At 38.3% G+C, this 16,656-nt stretch overlaps 2 protein-coding genes across 2 annotated transcripts; one reads left to right on the top strand and one right to left on the bottom strand.

The window, feature by feature from the left end:
- Positions 1-541: 541 nt before the first annotated feature.
- Positions 542-1,411, bottom strand: LOC149692859 (uncharacterized). The gene has a single exon (XM_089868793.1). It carries the CDS (start codon positions 1,409-1,411, stop codon positions 542-544), a length of 870 nt encoding a protein of 289 aa, XP_089724919.1.
- An 11,012-nt stretch (positions 1,412-12,423) lies between these two features.
- Positions 12,424-14,742, top strand: LOC149692858 (uncharacterized). The gene is made up of 2 exons (XM_089868792.1): positions 12,424-12,639; positions 12,721-14,742. Exon 2 carries the CDS (start codon positions 12,742-12,744, stop codon positions 14,740-14,742), a length of 2,001 nt encoding a protein of 666 aa, XP_089724918.1. The 5' UTR covers positions 12,424-12,639; positions 12,721-12,741.
- The last annotated feature ends 1,914 nt before the right edge of the window (positions 14,743-16,656 follow it).

Below are 16,656 nucleotides of genomic sequence, written 5' to 3'. Positions count from 1 at the left end.
TTTATTCTCTGACGTTTTTTAGACTAGTTATTTTTTAATGATGGTATAAAAAGCTATGGATTATCAATTAGAAAACAGTGTTCCTTCAATATCTCAATAGAAACAGTTGTTAGTTCGCTATGTAATTTTAAATCTTAAATTCTTGACGCCAACTATTTAATAAAGTATGCAGTTCTAAGTTACACTTGAGTCGTTGATTTAACGTAGACGCGACACACACTTTTCTTTATAAGGTTGAAACTTTCACTGGAACTACCGTTGAGATCGGGAGTTAGGTCGAAGACGAATAGAGCGTTTCCATTGGCGAATTCATCTCGCCCGATAAAGTTTCCCTCGTCGATATTCCATTGTCCAGTTTGGAGGAATAGATTAGTATACGATCGCATGTATCGGTTATCCTTGAAGTTTGGGTTCAGCGGTTTATGCGGCACGCTAACCCCGTCAACGTACAAATCGATTTGAGATACCGCATAGTTTTTAAAATTGAAAGGCGACATTTTGTGATCACCCAAAAACGCGTTTTGATCGACAAAGCCAATCACTACTTTATTCGGTAATTGTCTTTCACGGCAATTTTATTTCCTTGAGATATTGAAAATGAATTACACTCGGTACGAGTAATGGGGTATTTCATCGTGGCCATTTCCAGGGTTTTGGCGTGGGATATCATAATCTCGGGTGTTAATCTGACTCTTCTGACGAACATTGACGCATGCGTGAATACAACCTTACACTTTGTCCCGTCCGTGTGTAAACAGAATTCGTTGGGACTTTTGATAAACATGAAATTAAGGTCGATCAAGTTTGGTATAAAGCGGTTTTGTTGACAAATATCCACCTGTACTATGCCGATTAAATCGATAACACCTTCTTGGGCGAATTTTGCACGCTTCTCGAACCCTTCATTTTCAAAATAATCGTCAAATTTTCCCGATGAATCCTTGTAGAAGAGCGCCCTCGTCAAAAAACTCTCTTTGGCGGGTCCTCCGAAAGTCAACTGCGTTTGAATCATACTCTTGAATGGGTATTGTTGAGGGCACGATGTAACCGATCTATCGCCCAACGACGCGTGGACTTCGCTAAAAACGCTACTTAGAAATAGATTTTCCGGTCCAATTTTATCAGCAGCCGTTACTACGGTATTTGACGCATCGCGAACTTCGGCCTTAGGTAGTGTTCCGTCGGGTTTTACCACTTTGACTTGTACTTGAATGAGAGTGTTCTTCAAATCGATGTATGTTTCCGAGTTTCCAGTAATGGAGAATATGATTGCCTGATTTTCATTTACGTTGGACGTTGGGTTATACTCTACCCACTGACTCCCTAATATTCCGGTTTGGGTGTACGGTACGTGGAATAAATCCAATTCCGAGCTGATGCTGCTTTGAGAGCTTGGATGTGCCAGCGACATTATGAAAATATATCGGGCTGCAACGGGTACGACCTTCTCTTCTTCCTGGTTCGAACTGAACTGACGATACGCGAAGTCGTACGCTTCCTTTTACGACCGTTTCCGGTTAATCCCGTTACTGTTTCGGCCGCTTTCTCAACGTTTCCTTGCCCGCTTCGCTTCCTCTTGTTTTTAATGCCTCTTTAAACGATACACCCTCCGTGAGGTCTGTCGCAATTTTTGCACCCGTATTTAAAGCTTTTCGTCCGAGAAATTTCGCACCCCTTTTTAGAATGGGCATGGCGGATCGAAATGCCGAGGCTAATAAATTTCCGAGGCCGTACCCTCTTTGAACGGCCACACCGCGGTATACTGGAAGTGACCCATGTCCAATTTGATTCAGATAATAGTTTTGATAATCTCCTACGGAGAGGTGTCCCGAGTTATACGGCGACATGTTGCAACCCCGACAAACGTGTTGAAAGTGAGGGGTTTAATAATTTTCATGACGCTTTTATAACAGAGTCCAGGGTCTCCTGGGTCTAAAGTGAAGAGTGACGTGAACTTTTCCTCGTTCGAAGTGTACCGGTACGCCCATCTCGCTCATAATATTTATTTCGATGGTTTGAAATTGGTTGTTCGCTATAGGCATATAATGCGGTCTGGAAAACTCCTTCTCGACCGTGTCTCCATCCATTCCATTTATACTTATAATTCGTAAAAGAGGAACATCAGAGTCTCCGACCGATCGACATTGAATTATATCGGAGTATACGAATATAGAGTGTAACCCGGCATCCATGTCGCAGCTGAATGGCGCGGTCATAGACTTATCCACGGTGACGTCTTCGCCGGGGTTTCTAGTGAAACCTAATATAATGGCGACTTCGTGGGGGATACGAACTCGGTTCGCCCCCTTTAATTCGACTACCACTCGTCGGTTTGGTTTGTTGTAATGAAACTCAACCCTAGAGTTTATTTTTTGACCATCATCGTCAGTTGACATTATTTCCAACAATTCTTCCGCCGAACCGTAATACCCAGGAGGGATAAATATAGTTATGTCACGCGTCTCTCGATGAGCGTCTAATGCGACACTCTTATACTCCCCTTCTTGGTTACTGAGGTTTGTTCCGACATCGCCATCGTAAGTTGTATCCCGAATTATGAACGCGCATTCTTGTTTCACGTTATTCCAAGTTCTCGGGTAGCTGATTTCGGCCAGTCCAACTTCGTACAAGGATCCGTCGAGTTTAATGGGTTCCGGTAGATATGTCCTGAACCTACTTATGGTGTTGTTCTTGAAATATTGCGTCGATGAGTCGGAGGGTAGTGTGATGTAGAAACTCATCTTGTTTCGATTTCTTGCACCCAAGAATCAAATTCTGAACTGTATCCACGCCAACGAACTAGCAGTTCTTTGGTACCGTCGGGTTTAGTTCTTTTTCGTAAAACCCTTTCGATTTTAAATTTACAGTTTTCGAGATCCTTTTTCTGTATTTCCTCTTTGTAGAAAACACCGGAAATGAGTTCGGAGTTTAGATCCGCGAGCTTATATACTGGAGGATCCCTCGCTATTAGTTCCGTTACTTTGAACAATTCCTCCGTGTAATTGGCTAAATGCCCCTTTTCAAATGTCCTTTTATTTTTGCTTATTCTAACTAGGTCGCCCACCTCAAAGGGGTAGGAAGCTGGGGGAGAAAAATCAACACGCCCGTATAGGTTATCCCAAACCTATTTGGAATTTTCACTGGTGACTTGAACCGGTTTGCATTTAATAGATCTATGATAGTTGTTGTTATACGATTCCAATAAATCCGGTAATACGTCGATGTATCTATACGTATCGTTTTGCGTGAAATATCGGTACATGCGCGCTTTCAAAGTTCGATTAAATCGTTCGACGACGCTAGATTTAACTTCCGAGTGAGTGGCGAAAAACCTGATGCGCTTGCGTTTAAATTCTTCTTGTAGTTCTTTGCAAAGAAATTCCTTGCCGTGGTCGGATTGCACAATCTTGGGTTTTCTACCCGACTTTAAAATAGATCTAAATTCGGCTACCATCGTAGAACCCTTTTTGTCCTTGGTCGCAACTGCGAACGCGAATTTGCTGAATATATCGATACAGCATAATAAATATCGATAACCGTCGTTGTGACGTTTGATGTTTTGCATGTCTGCCAAGTCAATTTGCCACTGTTCGTCTATTCCATACACTATAGTCTTGTTTCTTTTGAATTTGTATCTCGCTGGTTTGTGTAGCGTATACGTATCTTGACGCATTAAAAATTCCCGAACATCGTTTAAGTTGACGTTAATTCCCTTTGAGATAGCGGCGCGATATAGTCCATGCACGCCCCCGTAACTCCCCGGGTCTCTTTCGTTGTAGTAAATCTCTTCGAGTTTATCCATGTCTCGTACTGTTCGCGTTGTTTTGGGCGTACCAATACGCGAAGTCAAGTAGTTCAATAATTATAATAATTACTAATATTAACAACGCCGTAATAACTTTGGGTGAATTTAAATATAGGAACGTTAAAAGCCCGGTGGGCGCTGAATCATTACACCCTTCCATGATGATGTGTGAATGAATTGTGAAAGAATGTGCACATGGTATATTCGTTTATATCATTCTTTATTACAAAGTAATCCAATTTCCATTACCGAACATAGACTCCGGAGATGGAGGTAAAAAATCAAGATTGTGTACAACACTTGGTGAACTATTTACGCCGTCAATATTTGGTAGACTATCTATGTTATAATGTTGTACATTTTTAATTAGGGTTTTCGGTACACTTTCACTCGAAAGCAGTTCGTAAAAGTGGTCTATTCCGGTGACAGTGTCTTTTGGTTTATTTCTTAAAGCCCTGACGGATTCGTGTAGCATGTCCACGATATTAGATCCGACGATGGGGTGACCTTTGAATATCAGTTCGCCATTAGCGGTCCAGTCAATCTTGGTGTTATCATGAATCCATTTGTATAAAGCGATTGCCTTTTTGAGGTGGGTATCTGGAATAGCGAGAGCTATTTCCGGATACCAGTCCTTCTTTTTCGGCGCCTTAACCGTTTTCTTCCTCCTTCTTTTGTTAACGGCGCTCGTTAATAGATGATTATACAAATTTATCTTTTGCGATTTATTTAATTTTCTGTTATTCAAAACGGCATTGGTATCTAAGTGTTCGTCAAGTTCGATTTTGGGTTGCGAATTCAATCTACGATAAACTTCCTCCGGAACCAGAATCATCTTCCTAGCCATTTCTGTTAATAGCTCTACTTATGGCAGCACCCGCCGCCGTGCTCGCAAGGGATAAGAGCGGTGCCAACAAAAGTTGGAGAAAATCCCCTTTTTTAGAGAGAATCTTCTTTCGCTTCGCTACTGTTTTCTGTTGAGACAGCTTCCTTAACTTTCGCGTGTGTTTCTTCAGTCGCTTCTTCTGATCATCTGATAATTTCACATTCCCACGTAGGACACCCCTCCACGATGGCTTTGATGGAGCCATTACTGGCGTGTTTGATTGCGTGTTTTCTCTGACTCGGATTGCACGTAGTTAAAAACTTTAAAAAATCTCGGTGCGTGTGTATTCTCTTCATTTTGGTACAAAGACGGCAGCTTCTTCTCCTGGTATAACATCCGTTCGCAGTCGATGTTCATCTGACGTGGTTGGTTTTAAATCAACCCATAAATAACCATAATCTCTAGATATGGCTTGATGGAATGCGTCGACGACGTATTTACTGTTTGTGGGGCATATCTGTTTCGCCAAATGAAATATAGCCGATTTGTCACGCGGAGATTTGAATATTATCAGATAGTGGGCGTTTAAATTTAATGTTCTTATTTCCTTCCCGGGATAATATAAGTTTTGCATGAGAATGAAGACCGAAGTATTTTTATGATGGGATCCACATATGAACAAATTCGTTACATCCTTGTTATTTGAAATTTCACAAAGCAAATCATCGAGAATGACAAAGTTCTTGACATTGGGGTCTAATAGATTTACGTTTAATATACCCTCGTGAAATTCAACTGACGGGGTGTGATCCAATACCGAATTAAAAAGTTTCGGTTGATATTCTGTATAACACCATATTATTCTATCTGGTGGCGGGGTAATACATATATCTTTATGCTTAATGAGATTAGCTACAAAGAATGATTTCCCGCTGCTGGCCCATTGGGCCGAATCCCATTAGACCGAATGTCCCATTGAACCGAATCCCGTTGGACCGAATATAGCCAAAATGTGCGGGTTTATTATCTTAAAATTTTCATTGCTAATAAACGATATATTTTTAACGCCGTATTTTAAAACCGAATTAAAAAATACCTCTTTTGGTTTAAAGAAAATACCCTTGTCCTTAAGCTTGCGTCTATCAATACACTTTCCTATATATATAATGATACTGTGAGGGTCAAATCCCAAGTTTAAAAGGATGCCTCTATTGTAACCGAGCCGAATCAAAGCCAACCTGAAATGACGAGTAAAACAATCAATATTTTGGAAAAGGCATATATTTATTGTTCAAGGAACTTAATAAATGCAGCGTTAACTGTTCCAGAATCTTTATAAAAATAATTTGTTGGAAAAGGCCCGCTTTTATTATGCAAGGACCTCAACGAAAATAAAAAATATTTTGGAAAATCGGTTATCCTACCACATACAAACCTAACCCAACCAAACCTAACCTTACCTAACCTAACCCAACCAACCCTAACCTAACCTTACATAACCCTACCTAACCCTACCTAATTAGTGGCAGCTAATTAGTAGGAGAATGTTTTGGAAAAGGTGGCAGCTAATTAATAGGAGAATATTTTGGAAAAGGTGGTAGCTAATTAATAGGAGAATATTTTGGAAAAGGTGGTAGCTAATTAATAGGAGAATATTTTGGAAAAGGTGGCAGCTAATTAATAGAATATTTTGGAAAAGGTGGTAGCTAATTAATTGGAGAATATTTTGGAAAAGGTGGCAGCTAATTAATAGGAGAATATTTTGGAAAAGGTGGCAGCTAATTAATAGAATATTTTGGAAAAGGTGGTAGCTAATTAATTGGAGAATATTTTGGAAAAGGTGGCAGCTAATTAATAGGAGAATATTTTGGAAAAGGTGGCAGCTAATTAATAGGAGAATATTTTGGAAAAGGTGGCAGCTAATTAATAGGAGAATATTTTGGAAAAGGTGGCAGCTAATTAATAGGAGAATATTTTGGAAAAGGTGGTAGCTAATTAATAGGAGAATATTTTGGAAAAGGTGGCAGCTAATTAATAGGAGAATATTTTGGAAAAGGTGGCAGCTAATTAATAGGAGAATATTTTGGAAAAGGTGGTAGCTAATTAATAGGAGAATATTTTGGAAAAGTTGGTAGCTAATTAATAGGAGAATATTTTGGAAAAGGTGGCAGCTAATTAATAGGAGAATAGTTTGGAAAAGGTGGCAACGAATTATTGGGACCATTGCTTTGGAAAAGGAGGCAACTAATGAGGTAACCAAATAATCACGAGACCAAACCGTCCCGAGACCAAATAATCACGAGACCAAACCGTCCCGAGACCAAATAATCACGAGACCAAATAGTACCGAGACCAAATCAGTGAGACCAATTAGTCCCGAGACCAATTCGGCGAGACCATATTGTCCTGTTCCTAACCAAACCTAACCTAACCAAACCTAACCTAACCAAACCTTACCTAAACTAACCAAACCTTACCTAAACTAACCTAACCTTACCTAAACTTACCTAACCCAAACAAACCTAACCCAACCAAACATAACCTTATCCTACCTAAACCAACCTAACAAAACATAACCAAACCTAACCCAACCAAACCTAGCCTAATCTAACCTAACACAACCCAACCAAACCTAACCTAACCTGATTTGACCTAACCTTAACCCTTTAAAATATTACCGTAATTTTAATAAAATTTACGCAAAATATTTCTAATACTCAAAGGCCATTATTGAAGTAGTATTTGCTATTGCTTTATAGTTTCCCACACTGTCTAACGTAACTGCAATTAAGTTCAAATGAAATTAATAATCAATTACATGAAACTTTTATTACGTAGTTTACTTTTTCTTTCGGGGAACCGATCCAAGGACTGTCGCACGGTAATCCGATACTCTCCCACTGCGCCACGGTGAGACGAAAGTTCCTATCGCTAATTTAACTTTTAAAGCTTTATAAGTAATAATAATATTCCTTATAAAATATCCCAATAGGCAGAAACCGCAAAAACGGCGGGATTTAAAATCATATTTCAGATAAAATCGGTCGATTGGGAATTCGGTCGAATGGGATTCGATCCAATGGGAGGACACCGATTTCCCCGACTGTGTCGCCCCGGCGATAAGGCCGTTAAAAGGGTGTTGTAGGCTGAAGTCCATTTTAACGAATGACACACATTTTCATATACCATTAGCTTTTATTGACAAATAATCTCTGCTCTTAAAAATAATTTTTGTTATCACACGTTTACAAAATTCATCTTCCAAAAAGGTTTTGTGTTGAAATACTTTATATATTTCAACGTAATCCAAGTTATCCACCGCGGTCTCATAGTTCATGGCCACACGCATCTCCCAACCATCTAAACAATTGTGTTGTGTCTGGGATGGGTGATCGACACCACACCCGTAGCAACATTTTTTTATATTTATACGTAATTGTTCGAGAATGCAGTTTTTAATTAACTCGCGCACACGTTTTCCCTCGTTGAGGAGCGTGACCACATCGTTATAGGTTGACATCAACGTCTCGGTGGCGAAGTATCCAACCACGAAGCCCTTCTTGGTTGGTAGCATCGTGCCGTACATCACACCCGTTCCGGGATACATCACCCTGATGTCCATTATCTTGCGGCCCTGGTACGTTCTCAACTCTACACGCTTCGTCTCGGAACCGGTGAAAAACCACGATGTCCCCGGTGCGTCGTTTGCCTCGAAAAACGCTAATATTTCGGCCTTTCTTTGGTAGAGTTCGTGGAAGTCCGACTCCGCTAGCGTCATCCCCGTAGAACTATTTCGGCACCCCAGTCGTACGTCGAGATCCGGCGTAACCTCGATGCCTTTTTCCGACGATATGGGGAAGAACGTTGTGGCGGACATTCTGTCCAATTCAAAATTGTTAATTTGGGATAGACTAATCTGCTGAATGTCTGAACGTCTCAACTGCTGAAAATAGTAGAATTCCTACTATAAAAATCTCCCATCCTACCAAACCGTAAACTGTCTGAACCTTTTTGACTATTTTGCTGAAATGCCGAATTCTGAACAGTGAACATTGAAATTAAAGTAAAAGAGATCGTCTGAACCTTTTTGACTATTTTGCTGAAATGCTGAATTCTGAACCGTGAATTTTAAAAATGGAGTAAAATTTAGACCGTCTGAACTTTTTTGACTATTTTGCTGAAATGCTGAATTCTGAACCGTGAATTTTGAAATTAATGTAAGATAGAGACCGTCTGAACTTTTTTGACTATTTTGCTGAAATGCCGAATTCTGAACCGAAATTAATGTAAGATAGAGACCGTCTGAACTTTTTTGACTATTTTGCTGAAATGCTGAATTCTGAACCGTGAATTTTGAAAATGAAGTAGAATGTAGACCGTCTGAACTTTTTTGACTATTTTACTGTAATGCCGAATTCTGAACCGAAATTAATGTAAGATAGAGACCGTCTGAACTTTTTTGACTATTTTGCTGAATAGCTGAATTCTGAACCGTGAATTTTGAAAATGAAGTAGAATGGAGACCGTCTGAACTTTTTTGACTATTTTGCTGAAATGCCGAATTCTGAACCATGAATTTTGAAAATGAAGTAGAATGGAGACCGTCTGAAATTTTTTGACTATTTTGCTGAAATGGTGAATTCTGAACCGTGAATTTTGAAAATGAAGTAGAATGGAGACCTCTGAACTTTTTTGACTATTTTGCTGAAATGCCGAATTCTGAACCGAAATTAATGTAAGATAGAGACCGTCTGAACTTTTTTGACTATTTTGCTGAAATGCTGAATTCTGAACCATGAATTTTGAAAATGAAGTAGAATGGAGACCGTCTGAACTTTTTTGACTATTTTGCTGAAATTCCGAATTCTGAACCGAAATTAATGTAAGATAGAGACCGTCTGAATTTTTTTGACTATTTTGCTGAAATGCCGAATTCTGAACCAAAATTAATGTAAGATAGAGACCGTCTGAACTTTTTTGACTATTTTGCTGAAATGCTGAATTCTGAACCGTGAATTTTGAAAATGAAGTAGAATGTAGACTGTCTGAACTTTTTTGACTATTTTACTGAAATGCCGAATTCTGAACCGAAATTAATGTAAGATAGAGACCGTCTGAACTTTTTTGTCTATTTTGCTGAATTCTGAACCGTGAATTTTGAAAATGAAGTAGAATGGAGACCGTCTGAATCTTTTTGACTATTTTGCTGAAATGCCGAATTCTGAACCGAAATTAATGTAAGATAGAGACCGTCTGAACGTTTTTGACTATTTTGCTGAAATGCCGAATTCTGAACCATGAATTTTGAAAATGAAGTAGAATGGAGACGTTCTGAAATTTTTTTACTATTTTGCTGAAATGGTGAATTCTGAACCGTGAATTTTGAAAATGAAGTAGAATGGAGACCGTCTGAACTTTTTTGACTATTTTGCTGAAATGCCGAATTCTGAACCGAAATTAATGTAAGATAGAGACCGTCTGAACGTTTTTGACTATTTTGCTGAAATGCCGAATTCTGAATCGAAATTAATGTAAGATAGAGACCGTCTGAACTTTTTTGACTATTTTGATGAAATGCCGAATTCTGAACCGAAATTAATGTAAGATAGAGACCGTCTGAACTTTTTTGACAATTTTGCTGAATAGCTGAATTCTGAACCGTGAATTTTGAAAATGAAGTAGAATATGTAGACCGTCTGAACTTTTTTGACTATTTTACTGAAATGCCGAATTCTGAACCGAAATTAATGTAAGATAGAGACCGTCTGAACTTTTTTGACTATTTTGCTGAATAGCTGAATTCTGAACCGTGAATTTTGAAAATGAAGTAGAATGGAGACCGTCTGAACCTTTTTGACTATTTTGCTGAAATGCCGAATTCGGAACCGAAATTAATGTAAGATAGAGACCGTCTGAACGTTTTTGACTATTTTGCTGAAATGCTGAATTCTGAACCATGAATTTTGAAAATGAAGTAGAATGGAGACCGTCTGAAATTTTTTGACTATTTTGCTGAAATGGTGAATTCTGAACCGTGAATTTTGAAAATGAAGTAGAATGGAGACCGTCTGAACTTTTTTGACTATTTTGCTGAAATGCCGAATTCTGAACCGAAATTAATGTAAGATAGAGACCGTCTGAACGTTTTTGACAATTTTTCTGAAATGACCGTCTGAACGTTTTTGACAATTTTGCTGAAATGCCGAATTCTTAACCGAAATTAATGTAAGATAGAGACCGTCTGAACTTTTTTGACTATTTTGCTGAAATGGTGAATTCTGAACCGTGAATTTTGAAAATGAAGTAGAATGGAGACCGTCTGAACTTTTTTGACTATTTTGCTGAAATACCGAATTCTGAACCGAAATTAATGTAAGATAGAGACCGTCTGAACTTTTTTGACTATTTTGCCGAAATGGTGAATTCTGAACCGTGAATTTTGAAAATGAAGTAGAATGGAGACCGTTTGAACGTTTTTGACTATTTTGCTGAAATGCCGAATTCTGAACCGTGAATTTTGAAAATGAAAATGAAAATAGTGTAACAATGTTACGCCTTTTCTAAAATATTGTTGTTTATCTTCATTGACTTCCCAAATAATAATATTGTTTTTCCAAACAATTACTGTTTACAATTATCTACTTCCGAAATAAAATAACCTTTCTCAAATTATAATATGCCTTTTCCAAAAAATTACTGTTTACAAAATAACCTTTCTCGAATTATAATATGCCTTTTCCCAAAAAATACTGTTTAGAATTATCTTCTTCCGAAATAAACTAACCTTTCTCAAATTATAAAATGCCTTTTCCAAAAAATTACTGTTTAGAATTATCTACTTCCGAAATAAAATAACCTTTCTCCTCCATTCTACTTCATTTTCAAAATTCACGGTTCAGAATTCAGCATTTGAGCAAAATAGCCAAAAAAGTTCAGACGGTCTCTATCTTACATTAATTTCGGTTCAGAATTCGGCATTTCAGCAAAATAGTCAAAAAAGTTCAGACGGTCTCCATTCTACTTCATTTTCAAAATTCACGGTTCAGAATTCGGCATTTCAGCAAAATAGTCAAAAAAGTTCAGACGGTCTCCATTCTACTTCATTTTCAAAATTCACGGTTCAGAATTAGGCATTTCAGCAAAATAGTCAAAAAAGTTCAGACGGTCTCCATTCTACTTCATTTTCAAAATTCACGGTTCAGAAATCGGCATTTCAGCAAAATAGTCAAAAACGTTCAGACGGTCTGCATCTTACATTAATTTCAAAATTCACGGTTCAGAATTCAGCATTTCAGCAAAATAGTCAAAAAAGTTCAGACGGTCTCCATTCTACTTCATTTTCAAAATTCACGGTTCAGAATTCGGCATTTCAGCAAAATAGTCAAAAACGTTCAGATGGTCTGCATCTTACATTAATTTCAAAATTCACGGTTCAGAATTCAGCATTTCAGCAAAATAGTCAAAAAAGTTCAGACGGTCTGCATCTTACATTAATTTCAAAATTCACGGTTCAGAATTCAGCATTTCAGCAAAATAGTCAAAAAAGTTCAGACGGTCTCTATCTTACATTAATTTCGGTTCAGAATTCGGCATTTAAGCAAAATAGTCAAAAAAGTTCAGACGGTCTCCATTCTACTTCATTTTCAAAATTCACGGTTCAGAATTCGGCATTTCAGCAAAATAGTCAAAAAAGTTCAGACGGTCTCCATTCTACTTCATTTTCAAAATTCAAGGTTCAGAATTCAGCATTTCAGCAAAATAGTCAAAAAAGTTCAGACGGTCTCTACATAGAAAATAAATTTAAAAGGAATAGAAGCTCTAGCCTTGCCTGTACAATGAAAAATGAACGTGGGGAGAGACGGGGGCCAAGTTAAAAAACGAGGTAATTCTACTTCCGGCCGTCTCTTATTGGCTCTTTAAAATAGGCGTCGTCTGCTCGAGAGAGAAATGAAAAATGGTTGAGTTATTGTTTAGTTTTTCGAACGTGGTCAAAAAAACCTAGTTTCGTGTAAGTATAATCATTTTCATTATATATTTTCTTATTTTAAACATGTTCTAAACTATATTAAATATATTTTTAACCATTTAGAGTTTATCAGATATATTAATTATGGGAAGAGTAAAACATTGTGTCTATGGCCACTGCCCCATGAAAACCAACATAAAAACAAACAAGGTTACTAATTGCCCTAGTGTTTTCTTCATTAAATTTCCTTCCCCAATAACTCAACTTAATAAATGCCAAACATGGGTGAAAGCATGTGGAAGAACTGACTTCAAAACATCGGATGTTAAGAGATCAACGTACATTTGTTCTCGTCATTTCGTTGATTTCAACGGTCCCACAACAAATAACCCAGATCCTGTCTCATATTTGCATTTATACCCGGCCGCATTAGTTGAAAAGGAGGCAGATGAGCCCTCTCTTATTGGTGTAACTGAAAATTCTTCATTCGACATGACAGAAAACTCAGCTAATGAAACTGAGGCATCCAATTTAATGGAAACAGCGGCAGCTGATTTAATGGAATCAGCGGCAGCCGATTTAATGGAATCAGCGTCATCCGATTTAATGGAAACTGCGGCATCTGATTTAATGGAAACTGCGGCATCTGATTTAATGGAAACTGCGGCATCCAATTTAAAAGAAGCAGGTTCTGAGAGTTTTGATTTAAACTTTAATAACTTAAAACCATTGCCGGGGTGGTCTTTGGAAATACTTGAAAACACAGCGATCTTCAGTAAATCGAAGAATAATTATGTAATAATGCAGTGCATATTTAAGAAAAGCTCCGGAGAAGAAGTAACTGTTTGCGTAAAGGTCATGAACGAGTTAACGATTTTATCAATCCCTGGTGAAAATATAAGAAGCATTAATGGCATTTATGAGTATGTTAAGAAGGTAAACCAGTTTACTTGTTGTCCACGAAATTCTGATTTGGACCTTGTTCATTTATTTAAAACCAAACCGGTATCGTCTCGTAAAATAACTGGAGTTTATTCCGAGATATTAAACTCTGTTCACAGTATGAATTGCGAGCGCTATATCTTCTCGTACCAAAAGCGATGTCCCGCTTGCACTGACTATAGATCCAGTTTGAGAAAGCTACGCCTGAGAAGCTCAGTTAAATCAGATGCCGGCACGTTAAGATACACCAAAGTTGTGAAGAAATCTAAGAAACAGACTATTTTATCAGAAAAAACCAAGAAGGACATGAGTAGTCTGACGGTTTTGTTGCAAGAAAAACTGAAAGGGCAACCACCAGGATCTTTGGCATCAGTGTTTTTGAGGCAACAAATCAAAGCGATGAAAAGATCAAAGTTTGCCATGAGATGGGACCCTCAATTTATTAAGTGGTGTATATATCTCAAAAATAAATCGACCAAAGCCTACGAGACAGTCAGAAAATCAGATATGATAAGTGTGCCAACTACAAGGACCCTCTACAAGCATAACCATACTCATCTGTACAAGCCCGGCTTTTCAACAGATATGTTTTTAGAGCTAGCCCAAGACTGTGATATAGTCAATCTTCCGGAACATCAAAAATACTTCGTATTATCATTAGATGAAATGAAGATCAAAGAAGACCTTGTATGTCATAAAAACACTGGACTTTTGACTGGCTTTATTGATGTTGATAAGAATCATAACCAGTTGTACGACATGGAACGAGAGGTTAAAGGCGTAACCACCCCGCCACTGGCATCGAATGTCCTTCAGCTCATGATACGAGGGATAACTAGTAGTATTGTTCGTGCATTTGCACATTTCCCAACTAAAGGTGCCTCAAGTTCAGAACTTAATAGCATTATTTGGGAAGCTATAAGGAGATTGGAAGCGAGTGGTTTTCGAATCTTGGCTGTGGTGGGTGATGGTGCTGTTAGTAACCGCAAATTTTTTCACATGTCTCAAACTGAAGGTCAAAAAATTCCATATAAAACGGTCAATTTGTTTGCCATGGATGAAGAAAGACCGGTTTATTTTATATCAGATGCACCTCATCTAATTTATTTTCTATGGTCTCTATTAGGGATGGCAAAATTTCCGGAATTCCGGAACATATCCGGAATTTTCCGAAAAATTCCGGTACGGAATTTTCCAAGTTGAAAACCGGAATTCCGTATCATACGGAATACCGGTTTGTACGGAATTCCGGATCATACGGGATACCGGTTTGTACGGAATTCCGGATCATACGGGATACCGGTTTGTACGGAATTCCGGATCATACGGAATACCGGTTTGAACGGAATTCCGGATCATACGGAATACCGGTTTGAACGGAATTCCGGATGATACGGAATACCGGTTTGAACGGAATTCCGGATCATACGGAATACCGGTTTGTACGGAATTCCGGATCATACGGAATGTTTTCAGCCAACATTACTCAAGAATCAAGAGTAAGACACACCACTATTGTCTTCAATCTTCATCTCTTCAAATAATACAAATGGAAACCTTCCATAAACGGCGTCACACTCTTAAAGGGGGGGGGAGTTTCTGAATTTGTGACAGTCCGTGACAAGGGGGGGGGGTTCGGAATATGTGACAGTCCGTGACAAGGGGGAGGTTGGCGTAATGCTATTCGTGGCGTCACATTCAACTTTAATTTTGTTAGGAAGTCGGTGTATAAGAGGGGCGGATTGGCTCTCTTTCGTGATAAAATAATAAAAACAAAATTCTAAATTCCACCGTGGGAAACAAACTCAACAATATACAATAAAAGCTAATGGTGTTTAGCCTATTTGTCTGTCCATAATTTAACAAAATTTATTTTCCTTGCCTTGATTAGTTATATAGCTAATGTAAGTTATAGCTATATAGTTAATGTTAATAGCTCCGGTTTTGATATCGGTTAAATTCCGGATTTGGTGTCGGTGTAATTTTGGTTTTGATTCCGAAATTGAAGCCGGTTTGATTCCGGAATTGAAGCCGGTTTGATTCCGGAATTGAAGCCGGTTTGATTCCGGAATTGAAGCCGGGTTGATTCCAGAATTGAAACCGGTTTGATTCCGGAATTGAAACCGTATTGATTCCGGAATTGAAACCGTATTGTTTCCGGAATTGAAACCGTATTGATTCCGGAATTGAAACCGTATTGATTCCGGAATTGAAACCGTATTGATTCCGGGATCAATGCGGTTTGGTTCCGGAATTAAAACCGGATTGATTCCGGGATTTTTCGGAGTGTCAAAAAATTCCAGAATTCCGGTAAATTCCGGATTTGACATCGTCAAATACCGGTTTCGGAATTTTCCGAAAATCGCCATCCCTAGTCTCTATCTTAGATTAATTTCAAAGTTCACGGTTCAGAATTCAGCATTTCAGCAAAATAGTCAAAAAAGTTCAGACGGTCTCTATCTTACATTAATTTCAAAGTTCATGGTTCAGAATTCTGCATTTCAGCAAAATAGTCAAAAACGTTCAGACAGTTTATGGTTTGGTAGGATGGGAGAATTTTATAGTAGGAATTCTACTATTTTCAGCAGTTCAGACGTTCAGACATTCAGCAGATTAGTCGATCCCTGTTAATTTACAATTACAAATAAATTTACAATTACTTTCGGTCTTTAAAAAATTTTACTTACATTGTACTTGTCGGTCTTCTGGAACTTGCTGGTCTTCTGGTACTTCTTGGTCTCCTTCTTTGAACTTTGAGGTTGGAATGATTTTCTACTTTGGTTAGTCTGGCTATTTATAGTGCCATTATATTCTACGTCATTGTAGTTTTAAGTTACTGTGCATTATTGGGGGTGAGTAATGGGTTTTCTGGGGCGCCACATGTTGCAATCGGGGGATAGAATATTTTTCCATGGCGTTGGTTTTCCCCGGGTTTTCCATGACGCCCTTTTCCGGGGTTTTACCCCCACAAGATAAATTCATTTTTAAACTTTCACCACACTAGAATTGAACTGATTTGAATTCCGAGTTTTTATTTTTCTTATCCCTTATCTTAGTGTTTGTGATAAAATTAAACTTCTCGAAAGATCCAGCGTCACTGGCGCCATCTGCTTCCCC

Source organism: Phalangium opilio, unplaced genomic scaffold (genome assembly GCF_054372755.1).
Source record: "Phalangium opilio isolate 3A_F unplaced genomic scaffold, DU_Popi_V2 ptg000024l_1, whole genome shotgun sequence".
Lineage (NCBI taxonomy): Eukaryota > Metazoa > Arthropoda > Arachnida > Opiliones > Phalangiidae > Phalangium > Phalangium opilio.
The sequence above is the reverse complement of the archived record's forward strand: the minus strand, read 5'-3'. Positions and strand labels throughout refer to the sequence as shown.

Coding starts and splice junctions, on each gene's coding strand:
- LOC149692859 (XM_089868793.1), bottom strand. CDS start 1,411: ATGTCGCTGGCACATCCAAGCTCTCAAAGCAGCATCAGCTCGGAATTG.
- LOC149692858 (XM_089868792.1), top strand. CDS start 12,742: ATGGGAAGAGTAAAACATTGTGTCTATGGCCACTGCCCCATGAAAACC.